The 22,225-nt window shown below is 33.4% G+C and overlaps 1 protein-coding gene across 1 annotated transcript in view; it reads right to left on the bottom strand.

Moving 5' to 3' along the window:
- LOC127731871 (death-associated protein kinase dapk-1-like) overlaps positions 1-22,225 on the bottom strand; it is a 75,550-nt gene that overhangs the window by 13,033 nt on the left and 40,292 nt on the right. Inside the window, exon 5 of the mRNA XM_052240739.1 lies at positions 1,024-1,284. Coding sequence (XP_052096699.1) covers positions 1,024-1,284 — 261 coding nt within the window. The remainder of the gene's footprint in view (positions 1-1,023; positions 1,285-22,225) is intronic.

Genomic DNA, 22,225 nt, shown 5'->3' with positions numbered 1-22,225 from the left:
CACTATGAGACAGAGTGGTTAATATATAATTTTGAAGGCAAACAGTGAGTTGTAATTGTTTTCACCCTCATCCTTTGGTCTTGGGTGGAAAGCTGTCTCATGAGCAATCATGACACATTTTGTATCCATGTCTTCACATGTTAAAACAGCATTAGATACCAAATCCACATAAACTGTATTGATTTTGGAACTTTCAGAATTGATTTATACGCGTATATACCATATTTAAAAGTATATCAGTAGTACAAAAAGTCCACAGAAAACAATAGAAAAGGTGAACAATTTTCATGAAGTATCAACAATTTTACGACTGGAAAACTTCTAATTATCCGTCAACATAAGCTCTATTTAAAGAAGGCATGTGACAAAAAGGCAATTTAAATAGATAAATATAAAAAAACACATGAAATAGTGTTATAATGATATTCCTCTTTTCTGTGTGATATCATATCAACGATAAAATCAACCTCATCTTTTTAATTAAAATTTAAATCAGGCAGGTGTTACAGGTTAAAGGGGATGAAGTAACTGAATATGATAAGCACATGCACAATCAAAATCTTGACTGAGGTCAAACCATGTGTCGCATGCATATGGATGCAAATGTGGTTGTAACAATAATGCAACAATGAACTTTTGGGGTCATATTTTGACAAAATCAAATCAAGCTTTAGTTATTTTGTTCATCTTTTCTGATACTGTTTAAAAGCCTATAACATTAATGGTACCATTTCTATAATGTACCAGATCTGCACTTGTACCATAAATATCTCTTCACATAGTTTCTGACTGGATGAACTATTTATGAAAATTCTTGACCTGGATTAATTGAAATGTATCCTTGAATTGGATCTGGTAAGACCTATGCTTTGAAAACTGGAAATTGATAGATAGCCCCCTAAAAAATCAAATAATATTGCTGAATAATAAGTTATGTTAACTAGAAAACAAAAACATTATAAATACTTTCTTAACATTGCTTAAGAATAGAGAAAGATTTGTTTTTAAGCTTATGCATCATACCATCTAATTTATTCCATATGCCATCATCAGACATTGCTTTGCATTTTATTGTGTGGATTTCTATTCCATTTGTACTAGTTACATCTGTATTCTCTTCAGAGAACAATCTTTTAATCAATGATGTCTTTCCAGCACCGTTTTTTCCAACTACTACTAAACGTATGTCTTTCTTTTTCTCAGAGCCTGACTCAAGTAATTTGAGGTACAAATCAATAGATCTTTTATCAGCCATTAATTTTATTTCAGTTGGAACCATATCACCTGCAACAATATTTTTTCATAAAGAGTTTTTCTATAAAGTAGAAGATCATAACTTAATTTACTCTCTTTAATTAAGTATACAAATATAACTTTTTTGTGTGCCTGTTTTCACTGTATGTTAATATTTAATATTCAATTGCATTACATGTATGTTATTATAGTTTTGATTGACAGACAACAGTCATGATAAATTCCAAAATTATATTTTATTTATTTACCAATAAAATTCATTTTTTCATGACTGCATGTGCTTCCTTTGAGAACATCAGAACAATGCATAGGAAAACTAATGAAAAGCTTGATATGAACTGCTATATCATGATTGTAGCATAAACATCTCATTATCAAAATTGAATCCTTCTTTTGTCATTTTACAGTGTTGTAAAAGCATTGATCGTTTGTACATTTGTAGTACGAAATGTGCTTCGGTTGTCGCTTTAATACCCACATAGAAATACAGAAAGAAGCTATGAAAATATACTTGAAGAATCAACTCGCTATGATGCCAGAGTCTGTGCACAATTGTCTCGAATCAAAGAACCTTTGTGAGCACGCTCACATACCCCACACCCCAAAATTGTCACTGGGCAAACAAAATCTCACCCGATTCCTAAAACTCATAACTCCTACAAAAATCAACTGATAAAAATTTCCTGTGCATATGCACATATACATAGTATGTCCTAACTATCTACAAAGTTTCATGAAATTCTGTTGTGTGGTTTCAGAGGAGTTGCGATGATAAACTCTTACAGTAAAATTGAGAATGGAAATGGGGAATGTGTCAAAGAGACAACAACCCGACCACAGAACAGACAACAGCAGAAGGCCACCAACAGGTCTTCAATGCAGCGAGAAATTCCCGCACCCGGAGGCGTCCTTCAGCTGGCCCCTAAACAAATATATATACTAGTTCAGTGATAATGAACGCCATACTAAACTCCAAATTGTACACAAGAAACTAAAATTAAAAATAATACAAGACTAACAAAGGCTAGAGGCTCCTGACTTGGGACAGGCGCAAAAATGCGGCGGGGTTAAACATGTTTATGAGATCTCAACCCTCCCCCTATACCTCTAGCCAATGTAGAAAAGTAAACGCATAACAATACGCACATTAAAATTCAGTTCAAGAGAAGTCCGAGTCTGATGTCAGAAGATGTAACCAAAGAAAATAAACAAAATGACAATAATACATAAATAACAACAGACTACTAGCAGTATATTTAGGCCAACATTCTAAGTTCACACAGGCATAACTCCTATAAAAACAAGAGTGCACACACTGAAATGTCTTGCCTCATTTACTGAAAATTGATTTAATGTTGATACTCCTAAATATAAAGCTTTACTACAAGTATCACATAAACTTACGATAATAAAAGAAAATGAGGTCAAGGTCAGATAAACCAAACAAGAAATACATCATGTACATGTACACCTCACAATCATTCCATACACGAAATATAACTGACCTATTGCTTATAGTTTCTAAGAAATAAACTTAACGAGGAAAACGTAGCATTGACCAGTGAATGATGAAAATGAGGTCAAGGTCAGATGAACCATAAAAGACAGACAAGTACACCTTACAGGCAATCTATGTATTACATACAGTTGACATATTGCTTATAGTTTCTAAGAAACAAACTTAACCATAAAAACTTAATATTGACCAATGAACCATGAAAATGAGGTCAAAGTCAGATGATACCTGCAAGACAGACATATACCTTACAATCATTCCATACACCAAATATAGTTGACCTATTGCTTGAAATATCCAAGAAAAAAACTTAACAATGAAAACTTAACATTGCCCTACTGAAAATGTCTATAGGATTCCACTGGATTTCCAGTGAAATTACACTGGTATTCAGTGGAAAAAAATATTCTGATGGAATCCCATTAGAGTTTCATCCAAAACATCTGGAATATTTTTCACACTGTAATTCCAATGGAAAATCAGTGAAATTTCTAATGAAACTTCCAAAGATTTTCCAATTAATTTCCAGTGGAATATTATTGTTTATATTTCAGTGGATTTTTGATTTAATGCAAATATACTTCCAGTGGGATTTTGGACTTAAGATATTTAAAGGCTCACTTCTAATTCAAATTTTTCAAATAAGTGCATGATTATTATATAATGGATTTAATTTGTAAATATATAATTTGCTGGCCTGAAAAGAAATTAAATATTATAATACAACAAGAGTGCACACGCTGAAATGTCTCGCCTTCTTTACGAATCATTGACATTATGTTGATAGTCCTAAATATAAAGCTTTATTACAACTGTCACATAAACTTAACATTAACCAAGTAAACTAAACATTGACCAATGAACCATGAAAATGAGGTCAAGGTCAGATGAACCATGCTAGGCAGGCATTTACAGCTAACAATTCTTCCATACAACAAATATAGTTGACCTATTGCTTATAGTTTAAGAAAAACAGACCAAAACACAAAAACTTAACACTGAGTAATGAACCTTGAAAATAAGGTCAAGGTCAAATAAAACCTGCATGAATGACATATAGATCATAAAATATTTCCATACACCAAATATAGTTGAACTATTGCATATAGTATTAGAAAAAAAGACCAAAACTCAAAAACTTAACTTTGACCACTGAACCATGAAAATGAGGTCAAGGCCAGATGACACCTGCCAGCTAGACATGTACGCCTTACAATCATTCCATACACCAAATATAGACCTATTGCATACAGTATAAGAAAAAAAGACCAAAACTCAAAAATTTACCTTTGACCACTGAACCATGAAAATGAGGTCAAGGCCAGATGACACCTGCCAGCTAGACATGTACACCTTACAATCATTCCATACACCAAATATAGTAGACCTATTGCATACAGTATAAGAAAAACAGACCAAAACACAAAAACTTAACTATAACCACTGAACCATGAAAATGAGGTCAAGGTCAGATGACACCTGCCAGTTGGACATGTACACCTAACAGTCCTTCCATACACCGAATATACTAGACCTATTGCTTATAGTATCTGAGATATGGACTTGACCACCAAAACTTAACCTTGTTCACTGATCCATGAAATGAGGTCGAGGTCATGTGAAAACTGTCTGATGGGCATGAGGACCTTGCAAGGTACGCACATACCAAATATAGTTATCCTATTACTTATAATAAGAGAGAATTTAACATTACAAAAAATCTTAACTTTTTTTTCAAGTAGTCACTGAACCATGAAAATGAGGTCAAGGACATTGGACATGTGACTGACGGAAACTTCGTAACATGAGGCATCCATATACAAAGTATGAAGCATCCAGATCTTCTACCTTCTAAAATATAAAGCTTTTAAGAAGTTAGCTAACGCCGCCGCCACAGCCGGATCACTATCCATATGTCGAGCTTTCTGCGACAAAAGTCGCAGGCTCGACAAAAATGACAAAAACAATTAAGATTCTTTTTGAAAAATGTGCATTGCCCTTAAAAGGGTCGTTTTTAAACAGATCTGTTGCAGAAATTATCTTCAGTCTGTACCAATTGTTAGGGTAACTCCGTGTTTTTTCTTCAAGTGACCGTACTGGCAACTGCCCTGCACTACAGTCTACATGTATACAATAATATAATTGTTTCTCCTTTGACTTCTTCATGTTCATTTACTGTTACTGGTCTACTGTTCTTTTGAGAAAAATAAAGTGAACGGCTTTAATTTTCCACATTGTTCTATAAACTGTTTCGGTATCTTAACTTTGTCAGTGTGATAAATTTTTCATCATTTTCATGTCCTGAACGCGAGTCATATCTGTATCTGTATGAATACGTTGTTGATACCAATACTGGCTTTAATACAACGGTTTGAGAGAGCGCCGCTGATTTATTGACGGGGTGTGAGAGCAGATTTGAAGCTCTCTACGCTTGATGCGCACACTACAGTGTCATCTAGCTGATTCCACGCGATCACTGTCTTTACAAAGAATGAGTTTGAATATTGTGGTGTTTTGCTTGGTGGAATGTCAAAACACTTAAGAGTGATTTTTTTACTTGCTTTTCCACAATATTTGTTGCGTGGTATTCTTCGAATTTCTTGACAGTTGTGGTTCTCTTTTGGACGTGCTTTTTTGAGGAATTCGTCTGGTTCAATAGCGAGAACCAGTCCCTCAACCACTTTGTACATAAATATTAACTTCTGGCTTGTTCGTCTTGTCTGGAGATCTTGTAGTTCCAGTTGGGCAAGCATTTTGGAGACACATCCGTCCTCTCTTGACTTGTAATCTCTGGTGATAAATCTTGCCGCTTGACGTTGTATCCTTTCAAGCTTATTTATGTAAGTTACCGTGTAGGGGTCCCATACTATGGCTCCATATTCCATCGTTGATCTGACGAGCGAGATGTAAGCTGTTTTTTTACAATCTTGTGGGCAGTATTTCAAGTTTCTTCTTAGAAAGCCTAGTGTTGAATTTATGTAAAATAGTTGCCGTCGAAGATGACAAAACTACAGTACAACTTAATCTATAGAAACGTTTCACATATAATGTAGTCCAATCAATTGTACGCCTTATGTCAAGTGTTTTGACATAATTTGAACAGAAAATTCGTGAAACTGTAGTCTATAATGTTGTTTTTCAACACACATGTTTACATCCAAGGAGGCTGCCATTTTTTTCTACCAGACTATAAATATAACCGCTGATTTCATTGAATAACTCAATTACCGGGATTTCCGATCGACCAATCAGATCGTCGTTATTATTAATACATGGAATGGGTTCAAATTTGAAACTAAAAATGTTGTACGAGTATGTATCCTGTCCAGCTGTGGTTACATTAATCATGTTAATGATTAATTATACTCAACAAACTTCGATAAATAAAGAAATAGACATATAAACAGCAGAACATTTAGGCATGACATTAGCTGTTGAACCAAGAATTTACGATGAGACGATGTGCTGATGTAGGACAGACAGAAGATACAGGTAATTTTCATGAGATTTTACATTTTACTTGTTTTGGATCATGAATATTTTTAATTAAAATTAAAAAAAAAGTTATACACCCCCTTTAGTTTCATTCATGGGCTCCGTTAGTTCACACTTTTGGATGACCATTTCGTGTTCTAAAAAGGGGGAGGTGGAAATATATTCAATATTCAATTGCATTGTGTGCCTTCATATCAAGGAAATGTTTACTACACAATGTCCAGCACATTCAACTTAAATTTGTCATGTTCTGATTTGGATGGACATGCAACACAAAACATCCATATAAACATTAAGCATGGCTAAGGTTGTGCAGCCTTTACGTAAATAAAATAAGCTTCTTAATTATATATGTACATTGTATGATAAATATCCGTAATATATGATGCATACAGGTCATGACCACAATTATAATTGATTGATAAATGTTTTTACAATTTTTTTTTAGGTTGTCCATATACATGTATTGAAAGGGATTACTCATGGTGAAGGTACAAAGCTGCAAAAATGACGACTGTGCATCGATCAATATCCACTCAATAATATGAAACCACGATGAAAACAAACGAACCAGCAGCAGAAAAGCAATTTGAGTATAAGATTATTGAAAGGTATTAATTGAATTATTTTTTCATCCCCTTAACACTTGAAATAAACATACATCATTCACATCTATATGCTGTAAACACTTCTCAAAAACATTGATCTGATCATCATGCATAATGGCTAATCATGGCTATTGTGTGAATAAAATGAGGTGTCTGGTATGCTTCAACCAGATGGCAAACCAACAACAAACACAACACAAAAGGGAAAGATAATATGAGGCCAAATAAAAATATATGCGTGATTCCAATTACCTATAAAAAAGAAGATGTTGTATGATTGCCAATGAGACAACTCTCCACAAGAGACCAAATGACACAGAAATTACTGTAAATTCAGAAATTATTGCGTGTATTTATTATTGCGATTTTTTAAGAACGGACAAAAATGCGAGTTTAATTATTGCGACTTCGAAAAAAATCTGCATACAGGTTTATGTATCAGTTAACAGAATGCAACTTCTTATTATTGCAATACTTACCCAGTCGCATTAATAAAAATCTCGCAATAATTTCTGAATTTACAGTAACAACTATAGGTCACCGTACGGCCTTCAACAATGAGCAAAGCCCATACCGCATAGTCAGCTATAAAAGGCCCCGAAATGACAAATGTAAAACAATTCAAAAGAGAAAACTAATGGCCTAATTTATGTACAAAGAATGAACGTAAAAAAACAAATATGTAACACATCAACAAACGACAACCACTGAATTATAGGCTCCTCAGTTGGGACAGTTGTCCCCCAAACCTAGGACAGTGGTGTAACAGTACAACATAAGAACGAACTTTAAAAATCAATTGAAAAAGGCTTAACTCATCAGATGGATACACATAGAAATACTACACAGAGTGGACGTGGCCGGGTACACTACTTTTTAGTCTTAGCAATATCCTACCCTAAAGATGTTTTTGCCATTTTTCATTAAGCACTGTTAAAGTCAGAATGTTGCTCCCATACATTCAATGTAAAAAAAACAACATAAAATAAAAAAAATCCTTACCTACCTACCCTAATTTTTTTTTAGATGTAACAAACCATACATACTATTTTATTTGGCCTGAGAGAGACACCTGATCCATGAACTATAAAAGTCTATTTTGATAAAAGGAGATGTGACTGTGTTATTCGTCTAAGAGACAGCAACCCAACAACTATAGCCAAAGATATCTAGAGAACACATAGTCTTTAACAATAGAAATACATGTGTCTAAATTGCCCTGAGTGTATAAATGTTGCGACTAAATTAAACAAACACTAACAAAATATGCCAGTAACATATATTTTTGAATAATTGCAGACTGAAACATGGTACTGTAATGTTATTTTAATTCAAAATTCTATGCATGTATGATTTTTTTTCTTTCAGATTAATCAATGAAGAATTAATGGAACAGGATTGGAATGCAGAAACTTTGGACTTAATTCATGAATAATATCAATTCATGATGAAGGAAACTGACCAAACTGACAAAGTATTTCATATGCATGTAAACTGGACATGTGTTTGTTTAATGCACGATAAACAAATTTGTAAAATTGAAAATTTAAACCATTTGTGAAAGATTTCAAGAGGACCAAAAGTTACCATGGACTTATGAATGATTTAACAAGAAAAATGATTTACATGTACAATTAAGTAAATACATCTTTAGCTAAAACATGATAATTTATCAACATATTATTTTAAAGAGGTTGATCTTTTTATTTAAAAGGTCTTAAATGTGGATAATGAATGAACTGTTGTGATTTCTTTAATTGCTTGACTTGCATTAAATTGGTTATTTTCTTATTTCAAGTTTTCTTATTAATTCATTCAAAAATAAGCGGTGCATGCAAAATGATATCTAACATTTCAGTGGAATTCTCAATTTCTGTTGAAATATCACTGGTTTTCATTGGTTTTAAATATTGTTACAATTTCCAATGGAATAACCACTGGTATCCCAGTTGAAAACAATAAATGTCCAGTGGGAAAAAAATGGTATTCCAACGAAGTTTTCACTGGTATTCCAATGGAATTTCCACTGTATTCCACTCGAGTATTAACCGGAATCCCACTGGATATTCCACTGATATACCAATGGAAAACAATAAATGTCCAATGAAAATCTCGACCAAATTTTCCAGTGGTAATACAATGGTATTCCAATGGAATTCTGATGGAACTCCACTGGTATTTTCAGTGAAATCCCATTTTACATTTTCAGTAGGGTGACCAATGAACCATAACAAGAGGCTCTCAAGAGCCTGAATCGCCTGTAATTTTTTGCTAAAATCTTTCATCAATGATTATTTTTGCTTTTCAATATATATTAATGAGTGGCTTAAAAATGCCATTTAAATGTTCTTTGTATCTGTCAAAAGCAAAAGCAAAAAAAAAAAAAAGCATTTTATCCCTTTGTTCAATTTTAGCCATAGTGGCTATGTTTCTTGACGAACAAGGAAATAAAATGCAGAAATTTAAACTAGATACTCTAAACCCATTCAGCCCAAGTTTGGCCTAATTGATTCAGCAGTTTCAAAAGAGAAGATTTTTTTTAAAGTAAGCAAACTAGAGGAACAAATTATGAAAAAATGTCTTTAAAGGGCAATAACTCCTTAAGGAGTCAATTGACAATTTTGGTCATATGAACTTATTTGTAGATCTTACTTTGCTGAACATTATTGCTGTTTACAGTTTATCTTTATCTTCAATAATATTGAAGATAATATCCAAAAACTGCAAAATTTCCTTAAAATTACCAATTTAGTTGCAGCAACCCAACAATCGGTTGTTCGATTCGTCTGGAAATTTCAGGGCTGATAGATCTTGACCTATTGAACATTTTTACCCTGTCAGATTTGCTCTCAATGATTTAGTTTTTGAGATATAAGCCAAAAACTGCATTTGACCTCTATGTTCTATTTTAGCCATGGCGACCATGTTTCTTGATGGATCAAAACTTCGGACACAATTTATTAACTAGATACCCTACGGAACATTCAGTTTAAGTTTGAAGGTATATGGCCCAGAAGTTTCACAGGAGAAGATTCATGAAATAGTTTACGACGACAGATGACGACGACGGAAGCCAAGTGATGGCATAAGCTCACATGAGCTAAAAAGGAGGTCATCGTCAAATGATACCTGCCAGACAGATATATACACCTTACAATCATTCAATACACCAAATATGGTTGACCTATTGCTTATAGTTTAAGATAAATTGCTTTGCTGAGCACAGCTGGATACGAGCGCAGATGTCCAAACCTGAAAAGTTGCAGCCAAAATGGACACCATATTCGCGCTTGATACAGGTCTGAATTTGGATTGTAATTATATATTTGACACATGATAGGTTTCTGACACAGAATAAGTATAGTCAAAGAACTTAAAATTGGTTATATGATTTGAATTTATATTCAATTTTTTGCTTTTGTGCAATACACTATGCTGTTGCAAATTGTCCCCCCCCCTTCCCCCCAAAAAAAATTTACCCGTTTTTTTTGCTTTTGTGCAATACACTATGCTGTTGAATATTAACCCCCCCCCCCCCCCCCAAAAAAAAAAAAAAATATTTGAAGAAATTTTCTTTTTAATTTTTGAAATCTGAAATAAGAAAAATTATAGCCCCCCACTAATTCTTATTTACCCCCCCCCCCCCCCAATTTTTTCAACTCCCCCTTTCCCTTATTCCAAAAATAATCTCAATTCAAATTTCTCATGGAGTTTGCAACCATAACTACTCATTTAAATACATCATAAAATATCAAAATATAAAATGACATACAGTCATGGTTAAAATTAATATTAATTAATAGTAACTTCTAACTAGAGGCTCTAAAGAGCCTGTGTCGCTCACCTTGGTCTATGTGCATATTAAACAAAGGACACAGATGGATTCATGACAAAATTGTGTTTTGGTGATGGTGATGTGTTTTGGTGATGGTGATGTGTTTGTAGATCTTACTTTACTGAACATTCTTGCTCCTTACTATTATCTCTATCTATAATGAACTTGGCCCGGTAGTTACAGTGGAAAATACTTTGTAAAAATTTACAAAAATTTACAAAATTCATGAAAATTGTAAAAAATTGACTATAAAGGGCAATAACTCCTTAAGGGGTCAATTGACAATTTTGGTCATGTTGCCTTATTTGTAGATCTAACTTTGCTGTACATTATTGCTGTTTACAGTTTATCTCTATCTATAATAATATTCAAGATAATAACCAAAAACAGCAAAATTTTCTTAAAATTACCAATTCAGGGGCAGCAACCCAACAACAGGTTGTCCGATTCATCTGAAAATTTCAGGGCAGATAGATCTTGACCTAATGAACAATTTTACCCCCATGTCAGATTTGCTCTAAATGCTTTGGTTTCAGAGATATGAGCCAAAAACTGCATTTTACCCTATGTACTATTTTTTAGCCATGTCGGCCATCTTGGTTCACGGGCGGGGTCATCAGACACATTTTTTAAACAAGATACCCTAATGATGATTGTGGACAAGTTTGGTTAAATTTGTCTTAGTAGTTTCAGAGGAGAAGATTTTTGTAAAAGATTACAAAAATTTACGAAAAATGGTTAAAAATTGACTATAAAGGGCAATAACTCCTTAAGGGGTCAACTGACCATTTTGGTCAAGTTGACTTATTTGTAGATCTTACTTTGCTGAACATTATTGCTGTTTACAGTTTATCTCTATCTATAATAATATTCAAGATAATAACCAAAAACGGCAAAATTTCCTTAAAATTACCAATTCAGGGGCAGCAACCCAACAACGGGTTGCCTGATTGGTCTGAAAATTTCAGGGCAGATAGATCTTGACCTAATGAACAATTTTATACTCATCAGATTTGCTCTTAATGCTTTGGTTTCAGAGATATGAGCCAAAAACTGCATTTTACCCTATGTACTATTTTTTAGCCATGTCGGCCATCTTGGTTCACGGGCGGGGTCATCGGACACATTTTTTAAACAAGATACCCTAATGATGATTGTGGACAAGTTTGGTTAAATTTGTCTTAGTAGTTTCAGAGGAGAAGATTTTTGTAAAAGATTACAAAAATTTACGAAAAATGGTTAAAAATTGACTATAAAGGGCAATAACTCCTTAAGGGGTCAACTGACCATTTTGGTCATGTTGACTTATTTGTAGATCTTACTTTGCTGAACATTATTGCTGTTTACAGTTTATCTCTATCTATAATAATATTCAAGATGATAACCAAAAACAGCAAAATTTCCTTAAAATTACCAATTCAGGGGCAGCAACCCAACAACAGGTTGTCCGATTCATCTGAAAATTTCAGGGCAGATAGATCTTGACCTAATAAACAATTTTACCCCACGTCAGATTTGCTCTAAATGCTTTGGTTTCAGAGATATAAGCCAAAATCTACATTTTACCCCTATGTTCTATTTTTAGCCATGGCGGCCATCTTGGTTGGTTGGCCGGGTCACCGGACACATTTTTTAAACTAGATACCCCAATGATGATTGTGGCCAAGTTTGGTCAAATTTGGCCCAGTAGTTTCAGAGGAGAAGATTTTTGTAAAAGTTTACGGACGACGGACGACGGACGCAGAACGACGGATGATGGACGCAAAGTGATGAGAAAAGCTCACTTGACCTTTCAGGTCAGGTGAGCTAAAAATAAATTTACAGCTAATCATCTCAAGTCAATCATCATTTCTTAATACATAATTTACAAGCAGTGTAAGGAAGGTAATCAAATATATATACAACAGTATTCTTTGAATGGATTGAACAACCTCCCTTACACTGCTTTTAAATTGTCTAAATTGTCCTTTAACCATAAAAACCCTTGTTTTCCACCCTTTTTTTTTGCCCCTAATTGCTAAAAGGTTTGAGCCGTAACCTCCCATAACCATCCCTTGGAAACTTTTGTATAATTTCAGAGAGATTCATACACTTAAACACAAGTTATTGTCTGGAAACTGCAAAAATGCTTATTTGGGCCCTTTTTTTGGCCCCTAATTCCTAAACCTTTGGGACCATAACCCCCAAAATCAATCCCAACCTTTCGTTTGTGGTTATAAACCTTGTGTTAAAATTTTATTGATTTCTATTTACTTATACTAAAGTTATTATCCGAAAACCATCTGTCATCGGACGACGACAACTTGATACCAATATACGACCAAAAAAATCTTAATTTTTGCAGTCGTATAAAAAACAGATCAAAACCCAAACTCTTAACTTTCACCACTAAACCATGAAAATGAGGTCATAGTCAGATGACACCTGCCAGTTGGACATGTACACTTTACAATCATTCTATACACAACTAGGATTTCCTAGATATGTACTAAAAAATCATGATCTGCTGAACAACACACACTTAAAAGTCTTGATCTCTTGATTGTGTGGTTTCAAAGGAGCTGCGATGACAAACTACTGTTTAGTATATTATGGCAAAAATGTTAAGTTCAAAGCGAAGGGGCATAACTCCTATAAACTAGAGGCTCTAAAGAGCCTGTGTCGCTCACCTTGGTCTATGTGAATATTAAACAAAGGACGCAGATGGATTCATGACAAAATTGTGTTTTGGTGATGGTGATGTGTTTGTACATCTTAATTTACTGAACATTTTTCCTGCTTACAATTATCTCTATCTATAATTAACTTGGCCCAGTAGTTTCAGAGGAGAAGATTTTTGTAAAAGATTACTAAGATTTACGAAAAAATGGTTAAAAATTGACTATAAAGGGCAATAACTCCTAAAGGGGTCAACTGACAATTTCGGTCATGTTGACTTATTTGTAGATCTTACTTTGCCGACATTTATTGTTTTTTACAGTTTATCTCTATCTATAATAATATTCAAGATAATAACCAAAAACAGCAAAATCACCTTAAAATTACCAATTCAGGGGCAGCAACCCAACAACTGGTTGTCCGATTCATCTGAAAATTTCAGGGCAGATAGATCTTGACCTGATAAACAATTTTACTTCATGTCAGATTTGCTTTAAATGCTTTGGTTTTTGAGTTAAAAGCCAAAAACTGAATTTTACCCCTATGTTCTATTTTTAGCCGTGGCGGCCATCTTGGTTGGTTGACCAGGTCACGCCACACATTTTCTAAACTAGATAACCAAATGATGATTGTGGCCAAGTTTGGTTTAATTTGGCCACGGAGTTTCAGAGGAGAAGATTTTTGTAAAAGATTACTAAGATTTACGAAAAATTGTTAAAAATTGACTATAAAGGGCAATAACTCCTAAAGGGGTCAACTGACCATTTCAGTCATGTTGACTTATTTGTTAATCTTACTTTGCTGAACATTATTGCTGTTTACAGTTTATCTCTATCTATAATAATATTCAAGATAATAACCAAAAACAGCAAAATTTCCTTAAAATTACCAATTCAGGGGCAGCCACCCAATAACGGGTTGTCCGATTCATCTGAAAATTTCAGGGCAGATAGACCTTGACCTGATAAACAATTTTACTTCATGTCAGATTTGCTCTTAATGCTTTTGTTTTTGAGTTATAAGCCAAAAACTGCATTTTACCCCTATGTTTTATTTTTAGCTGTGGCGGCCATCTTGGTTGGTTGGCCGGGTCACGCCACACATTTTTTAAACTAGATACCCCAATGATGATTGTGGCCAAGTTTGGTTTAATTTGGCCCAGTTGTTTCAGAGGAGAAGATTTTTGTAAAAGATTACTAAGATTTACGAAAAATGGTTAAAAATTGACTATAAAGGGCAATTACTCCTAAAGGGGTCAACTGACCATTTCGGTTTTATTGACTTATTTGTAAATCTTACTTTGCTGAACATTATTGCTGTTTACAGTTTATCTCTATCTATAATAATATTCAAGATAATAACCAAAAACAGCAAAATTTCCTTAAAATTACCAATTCAGGGGCAGCAACCCAATAACGGGTTGTCCGATTCATCTGAAAATTTCAGGGCAGATAGATCTTGACCTGATGAACAATTTTACCCCATGTCAGATTTGCTCTTAATGCTTTGGTTTTTGAGTTATAAGCTAAAAACTACATTTTACCCCTATGTTCTATTTTTAGCCGTGGCGGCCATCTTGGTTGGTTGACCGGGTCACGCCACACATTTTTAAAACTAGATACCCCAATGATGATTGTGGCCAAGTTTGGTTAAATTTGGCCCAGTAGTTTCAGAGGAGAAGATTTTTGTAAAAGTTTACGGACGACGGACGACGGACGACGGACGACGGACGCAGGACGACGGACGACGGACGCAAAGTGATGAGAAAAGCTCACTTGACCTTTCAGGTCAGGTGAGCTAAAAAATGGAATCATAATTTTCTGTCTATATGTTTGTCCTTATTATCTACAAAGTTTCATGAAATTATGTTGTGTAATTTCAGAGGAGTTGCAATAACAAACTGTTGCAGTAGTATATTGAGGCCAATAAGTGCAAAGGGGCATAACTCATAGAAAAAAAAAATTAATCATAATTTCCTGTCGATATGCACGTCTACATAGTTTGTCCTTATTATATATAAAGTTTCATAAATGAGGCCAAATAAAATAGAATGTGTAGTTCCAGTTACATCAATAAAAAGTTAGGGTAGGTAGGTAGGGATTTGTTTTTATGTTTTTTTTTTAAATTGAGTCTATGGGAGCACCATTCTGACTTTAACAGTGATTAATGAAAAATGACAAAAAAATCTTTAGGGTAGGCTATTATTAAGACTAAAAAGAAGGATAGGTAACTGGAACCACACATATATTTTTATTTGGCCTGACGGATGGATGGATGGAATGACAGACGGACGGACGGACGGACAGATGGACGGGTCAAAAACATTATACCCGACGCAAAAATTGCGTGAGGTATAAATATAAAATTTATTTGTACAAGATAAGAGGAATACTTATAATATTGGAAAGTGCAAGCTCTGATTCCTTGCCCGGCTTTGGCTATACAAAAAAAAAATGTACTCACCAACTTGCCGTTTCCGGTCAAAAATTTTGACAGATATAACCAAGCATATCTAGATGGCGATAATTTTTTATGCAAAAAAAAGAGGGGGTGGTGGGGTAACTGCTATCTGTAATAGCACTATACATTGAGTTTTGGGAACTGTGGTTTATTGGATTTTAATTCTTATTTAATAGTTGGCATTTAATAATAATTACAATATGTTTTTTTTTTTGGTAGAATTATTTAAAAAAGTGGTATCATAGGATGACATAATTGCAGTGATTTTTTAAAGTTGATTAGCTTTAAACAATCAAAACAACTTTACGGAGAAACATAGTTATTTTTGGTGTAGTTGGGGAGGTCTGCTTTGTATTATTAAATTTGTGTCATTTCCTTTTGAACATGTAATGATGAATATTGTTCTCTTCTGTATACTGTAAAATATCATAAATCAATCGAATGTTATCCCCTATATAATGCTTAATGGTCCAACATCTAAAATGTAATTCCAATGATTAGATTCAGCATATAAAATAAATGTGGATTGTGTCCATGGGACACAGATGATGCCCCCGCTTGCATATCATATAAAGATATAAAGGGTCATAACTCAAGAACGGTAAAAGTGACACCACCCAATTTCAAACTTGATCTGTATTAAGTGGTAATAAGCATTGTTTATAAGTTTCATAACATGTGGTTGAGGCAAACTAAAGTTAAAGAACAGAACTGAAAAATTCAGCAATTTATGTTTATAAATCAATCCCATCCTTCCTTTTGTGGTATTAAACCTTGTGTTTAAATTTTATAGAATTTCATTCACTTATACTAAAGTTATTGTCCGGAAACCAAATGTCTTTGGACAACAACGACTACGTGATAGCAATATATGAACTCAAATTTATTGCGGTCATATAAAAATATGCTAAAACCAGTAATGAGTAAGATGAGAATTTTTGCTCCATGCATGTCAATGGGAATTTGAGGCGAACAAAAAAGTGCTGCTTCTTTGCTTTTTTAGTTTTTTCAAGTGTGTATTTATTTTGTGTCATTGATACCCCATATCCTGTCTTTTCCATTATGAATGGGGAATTTTAGTTGGCCTTATACTGGCTCATCATTTAATAATAAATAGACATTTTTCAACAAACAGTTATTTTTGTTAATTCTTTACAGCAATAAAATGCATGTGAAATATCTTTAGTGTTCATCTCAACAAAGAAGAGGCTATTTATTATACATACATCATTGTATATAAGAGCTTGAATCGTTACCTGGAAAAAATATGGCAATTTGATAATAACGCTTTTCCTTTTTCACAATAAAAAAAATGTCTTTTGGTGATAGTTTGCTTCTATTTTTAAAAACATACAACATTTGGTGAGCAATAAAGTTAATTCAAAGGGAATAATTTACATCCTTGATTCATATAAGGCCTCTCTACCTTTAGTCTTCACAATATTAAAATGATATTTGTAGATTTCAATTAGCTGTTTCAAGTCTGTTTTAATTTCCCTATATTCATTACCAATGTGTATCAAACTTGGTTTCAAGGAAGCGGAGAGAGAAGATAAACAAATTTAACATGATAGAATGCTCTTTCATTTAAAGCATTTCTATTGTTTTAATGCTTATAAAATGACTTTACAAAATATTTTCCGTCTGTAATTTTGTATGCCAACAAGTACCATACAAAGACTAGATTTTGTGTTATACAAACAGCTGTGCACTTGGTAACTGAAAATTTCAAAGTCAATTGTTTCCACCGCCGTCCAGAACAGATATTCATCTCTTTTTTACATTTTTTATCAGATGAATTTTAGCATGTAAAAGAACAGTGTGACTTCATATTGTGATGAAGACTTCGATGTTCAACTTGATAAATTTACAGTACGGCAACTTGCTAATCCAAAATAGGAAAACTTGATACTATTATAAAATCTTATATGACATCTTTTTCAAGAAACAATCCTTTGAGTCTAAATACCTCACAAAACATGTGGTAATAAAAAATCACAATTTGCTTGACAGTGTTGTAGAGACCTAAAAACATGTATAATCCTATTAGATCTATAGTACAGGACAAGGTTCCATTTATACTCCTGCATTGCACTTTTTTTATCTGAACGAGGGCAATAATTAAAACAATTTTTTAAGGGGGTTCTTTAAAACTTTTTATAAAAATCTTAAAAGAAATGTAGGCTTGAAAGCAATTACAATACAATTTTCCATATAATTAATATTTCCAAGGGGCACAACTCTTTTAAAATAGTTGATCAGCACTAATTTTCAAATTTGTACAAAACACTGCTGATATAATCTTCGAAATCAGTTTGATAAAACCTTGCAAGAATTGTACACATGACAGCACTTACAATGCATTTTTCCATACAACTATTATTTCCAAGGGGCATTTCTCTTTCAAAAATTGTTGATCGGTATTGATTTTCAAACTCGTTTGAAACATTGCTTATATAAACCTTCCAACAGTTTGATAAAGATCTTACAAGAATTGGACACATAAGAGTGCTTACAATGCATTTGTATAACTCTTTCTAGATCTTAAATAGTTGATCTGCATTGATTTTCAAACACACGGGAGACATCGCTGATATAAACCTTTGATATAATTTTAACAAAAATCTAGTAAGAATTGTACATGTGAAAGCGCTTACATTAGACTGGATGGATTGACTGTGGCCCTGGTATTTCTATGTCCCCCGCAACAGGTCACGTACAGGAAAAAAAACGCCATGGTATATATTTTCCCAGATGAAAACCCTTCCTCAATATTTGACCCATTCTCATTAGGAAAATGAAAACAGGACATGAAGTGTTTAATTGCTGTTAGATAAAACCCTTTAAATAGTTATCTAACTTAAGTATGTATTTTTTTTTTAACATATAACTAGAACACATCTGTGGCATCGCAGGTCCCTGACTGAATTACAGTACCTACGCCTTATTTTGAGCCTGGATTTTTAGTATTTGTATTGTCATTTGATAAAGTCATGCTGATTATAAGGTGTACAGTTTTCTCAGCTTTCAAAATTATTCTGTTTGAATCCGTCCTGGCTTTCTTATTACAACTGGAAACTACTTGTAGATATATTTATTTGGTCAATGATTGAATTTAGTATAGTCAATCCCTGTACAATGACGAAGTTCAGGTGTGATTATGACCAGTGTATATAGCAAATCCCAAATACACTTTTTGGTGGTGCACCTGACAGAGGCGGAACATACAGATTAGGTACCAGGTACTATTGATATCGGTATCGACTTCGACCTGGAACTTGTTAATTATGGGTAAAATTAATTATGTGGAAAACAAAAGGGCCTGGAATGGTGTAATGTTTGATCAACACCATTGTCCTATATTAGTTATAACCATAAAGTTGAATTCTTTGATTCATCGTTTTTATGTCATGCTGGCTAACTAGTTGGACCTCATTATTTTAGTAGTATAGATATAACATAAGTTATACTCGTCCTGGATAAGACATAAAGATTAATCATTGGCAAAAAGTCTGTTATAAATTACTGTACAGAATTTATAATTTCACATATGAAAACTACATATTATCTTGAGATTTTATGGCTGTAATTAGGTCAAAAGTAGAATCCTTATATAAACAAGCATTCTGTGAGTATTGCCTGGCAATACATAGCCCCCTACCGGTTAAAAATTCATTGTACTGGAACAAAATGCTAACTTGATCTATAACTTGTCATGGTGTAAACTATATAACAAATATCAAGTCAATATCTTCAAGCATGACGAAAAAAAAATGTGGCAAATTGATTATTTGAGTGAATTTTCTAAGGCCAAGGACCATAACTCTACACAAAATCATCAGACCAGAACAAAATTCGAACTTGATCTGTAACTTGTCATGATAAAACTATATACCAATTATCAAATCAGTATCTTTAAGCATGAAGAATTAAAGTGAGGAAAACTGATTATTTGAGTGAATTTTCGAAATCCAAGGACCATGATAACTCTGCACAAAATCATTAGACCGGACCAAAATTCGAACTTGATCTGTAACTTGTCATGATAAAACTATATACCAATCATCAAATCAATATCTTCAAGCATGACAAATAAAAGTGCAGAAAACTGATTATTTGAGTGAATTTTCTAAGTTCAAGGACCATAACTCTGCACAAAATCGTCGGACCGGAACAAATTTCGAACTTGATCCGTAACTTGTTGTGATGAAACAATACACCAAATATCAAATCAATATCTTCAAGCACAAAGAAAAAAAGTGTGGAAAACTGATTTGCCGGACAGACAGACAGACGGACGGACGGAGGCAAACCTAAAGTTCCCTTCGACTTCGTCGGTAGGGGACTAATTAAAGGGGTTAAAATTACAAAAAAACTTTATTGAAATTCTTATCTTTAAATGAAACTTGAGAAGAAAATTTGACTTCACATTATCTTTTACTACTTCTGAATGATATGCAAAAGCATAACAAAAGATTTTTTTTTCGCTTCCCCTTGAAATTTTAATTTGACATTTATCACGAAGATGAAATGTCCAATTCTATTTTTAACATCAAGTTGAGTTTTAGTTTCAACCATGATTCTAAATTTAGATTTTACACTCCCAAGATATGGTGAAAGGAATAGAAGACAAGTTTTCAAATGATTTTATAGTTTATTCTTATGTTGTGTTGTTTCACCACTGTCCATGGGTTTAATCTGGTTAGGGGGAGGGTTGAGCACTCACAAATATGTTTAACCCCACCACATTCTTTATGTGCCTGTCCCAAGTCAGGAGCCTGTAGTTCAGTAGTTGTCGTTGGTTCATGTCGGTCATATTTGTTTTTAGTAAATTGTTTTTTTTTATAAATTTTGCCGTTGGTTTTCTCAATTGAATTGTTTCAATTTTTTATGTTGGGTTCTTTTTATAGCCGACTCTACGGTATGAGTTTTTCTCATTGTTGAAGGTCATATGGTTGTCTATAATTGCTTTCACCCACTTCATTTGATGGATAGTTGTCTCATTGGCAATCATACCTCATGTCCTTATTCTTATATAATAGCTTGGATGTACTTCACAGTTTTGCGGCTATTCAACATATTATCTGTGAGAAGAAAGAACACTAGTCTAGCCTTTTCAAAAGGACATTTTATTTCTCCAAGCTATAGTGTACCGTTGTACATTGGGATAAATTTTAGGGGCATTAACTCCAAAACAAGGTAACAGATTTTTCTCTATTTTAGGGTAGATAAATCTTCTTGTGCTGATCCTTTTTTGCAATTTACATTTTCAACATAGTTTCTATAATTTTCACAATAACAGCCAACAACTGCTAAAAATGGGGCAATAACTTTAAACAGGCAGTTACATTTTTCCTTCCACAATTTTCAGGGTGGGATACATTTTGTCATGCAAAATGCCAAAAAAGAAAATTAACATTACTAGACAATAACACTAAAACCGTTGAACAATTTTTTTCAAAATTTTCAGGATAAATAGAATGATCTAAAACTTGTTGCGCTGTCCATGTTTACCCACTTAGTTCTTCTCTAATTGCTATAGTTTTAAAGATATAAGCCGAATTTGTACTCTGACCTCTTTGTTGAATTTTTAGACACAACAGCCATGTTGGTTGATAAACCTAGACATAAATCACAAACATTAAAGCTTAAAACCTATGATGAAAGTTTGCCTTTAATGCATTGAGCAGTTTCAGAGCAAAAGATTTTTGAAAACAGTTTACAGACCATAGACGAGTGACGGTCCAAAAATGGACGCAAGTGATGTTGGAAGAAGCTAAAAAGGGTCTTTCGGTCAGGTGAGCTAAAAATGGGAAACAAATTAAAGAAACTTTATATTTAGAGGATAAACTTGATGAACTTTCAACAACATAACTAGAAAAGAAAACCAGAAGTTCCTAAAATTAAATAATGGTGTGAGTGTCCTTTATACCTACTGACACATTCATTAGATGATGTACAAATAATAGACTTCTCAAGCACTCCTGATGAATATTAATCAAGGCAATCGCTTTATACACAATTAATTCATTGTTTGCAATATTGTATTTTTTTTTTTTTTTATTTGACATATATTTCAGTGTTCTTGTTAATGGGGCGTACACAAGGCTTAACATTACCGTTTGTCCGATTATTTACATTATTTCTAAAGAGTTGCATAAAGTAATTATCAATTTAAGTACATTGTTTTTGGAATCATTCAATAATTAATTGGTTTGGCTTCTTTGACAACTGTATTGCTGGTAAACGTTCTTAAAAAAATCAAGTATTTGCAAACATATAGTAAACAGGAGACATGTATGCCCTACAATCATTCCATTAACCAAATATAGTTAACATTAGTTTTCTGATAGTATCTGCGAAATAAACCTTACCAAGGTTTACTAAACTTTGACTAAT

This window comes from Mytilus californianus, unplaced genomic scaffold, assembly GCF_021869535.1.
Source record: "Mytilus californianus isolate M0D057914Y unplaced genomic scaffold, xbMytCali1.0.p SCAF_21, whole genome shotgun sequence".
NCBI lineage: Eukaryota > Metazoa > Mollusca > Bivalvia > Mytilida > Mytilidae > Mytilus > Mytilus californianus.
Note: the sequence above shows the minus strand (reverse complement) of the source record. Positions and strands in the feature narration are given on the sequence as shown.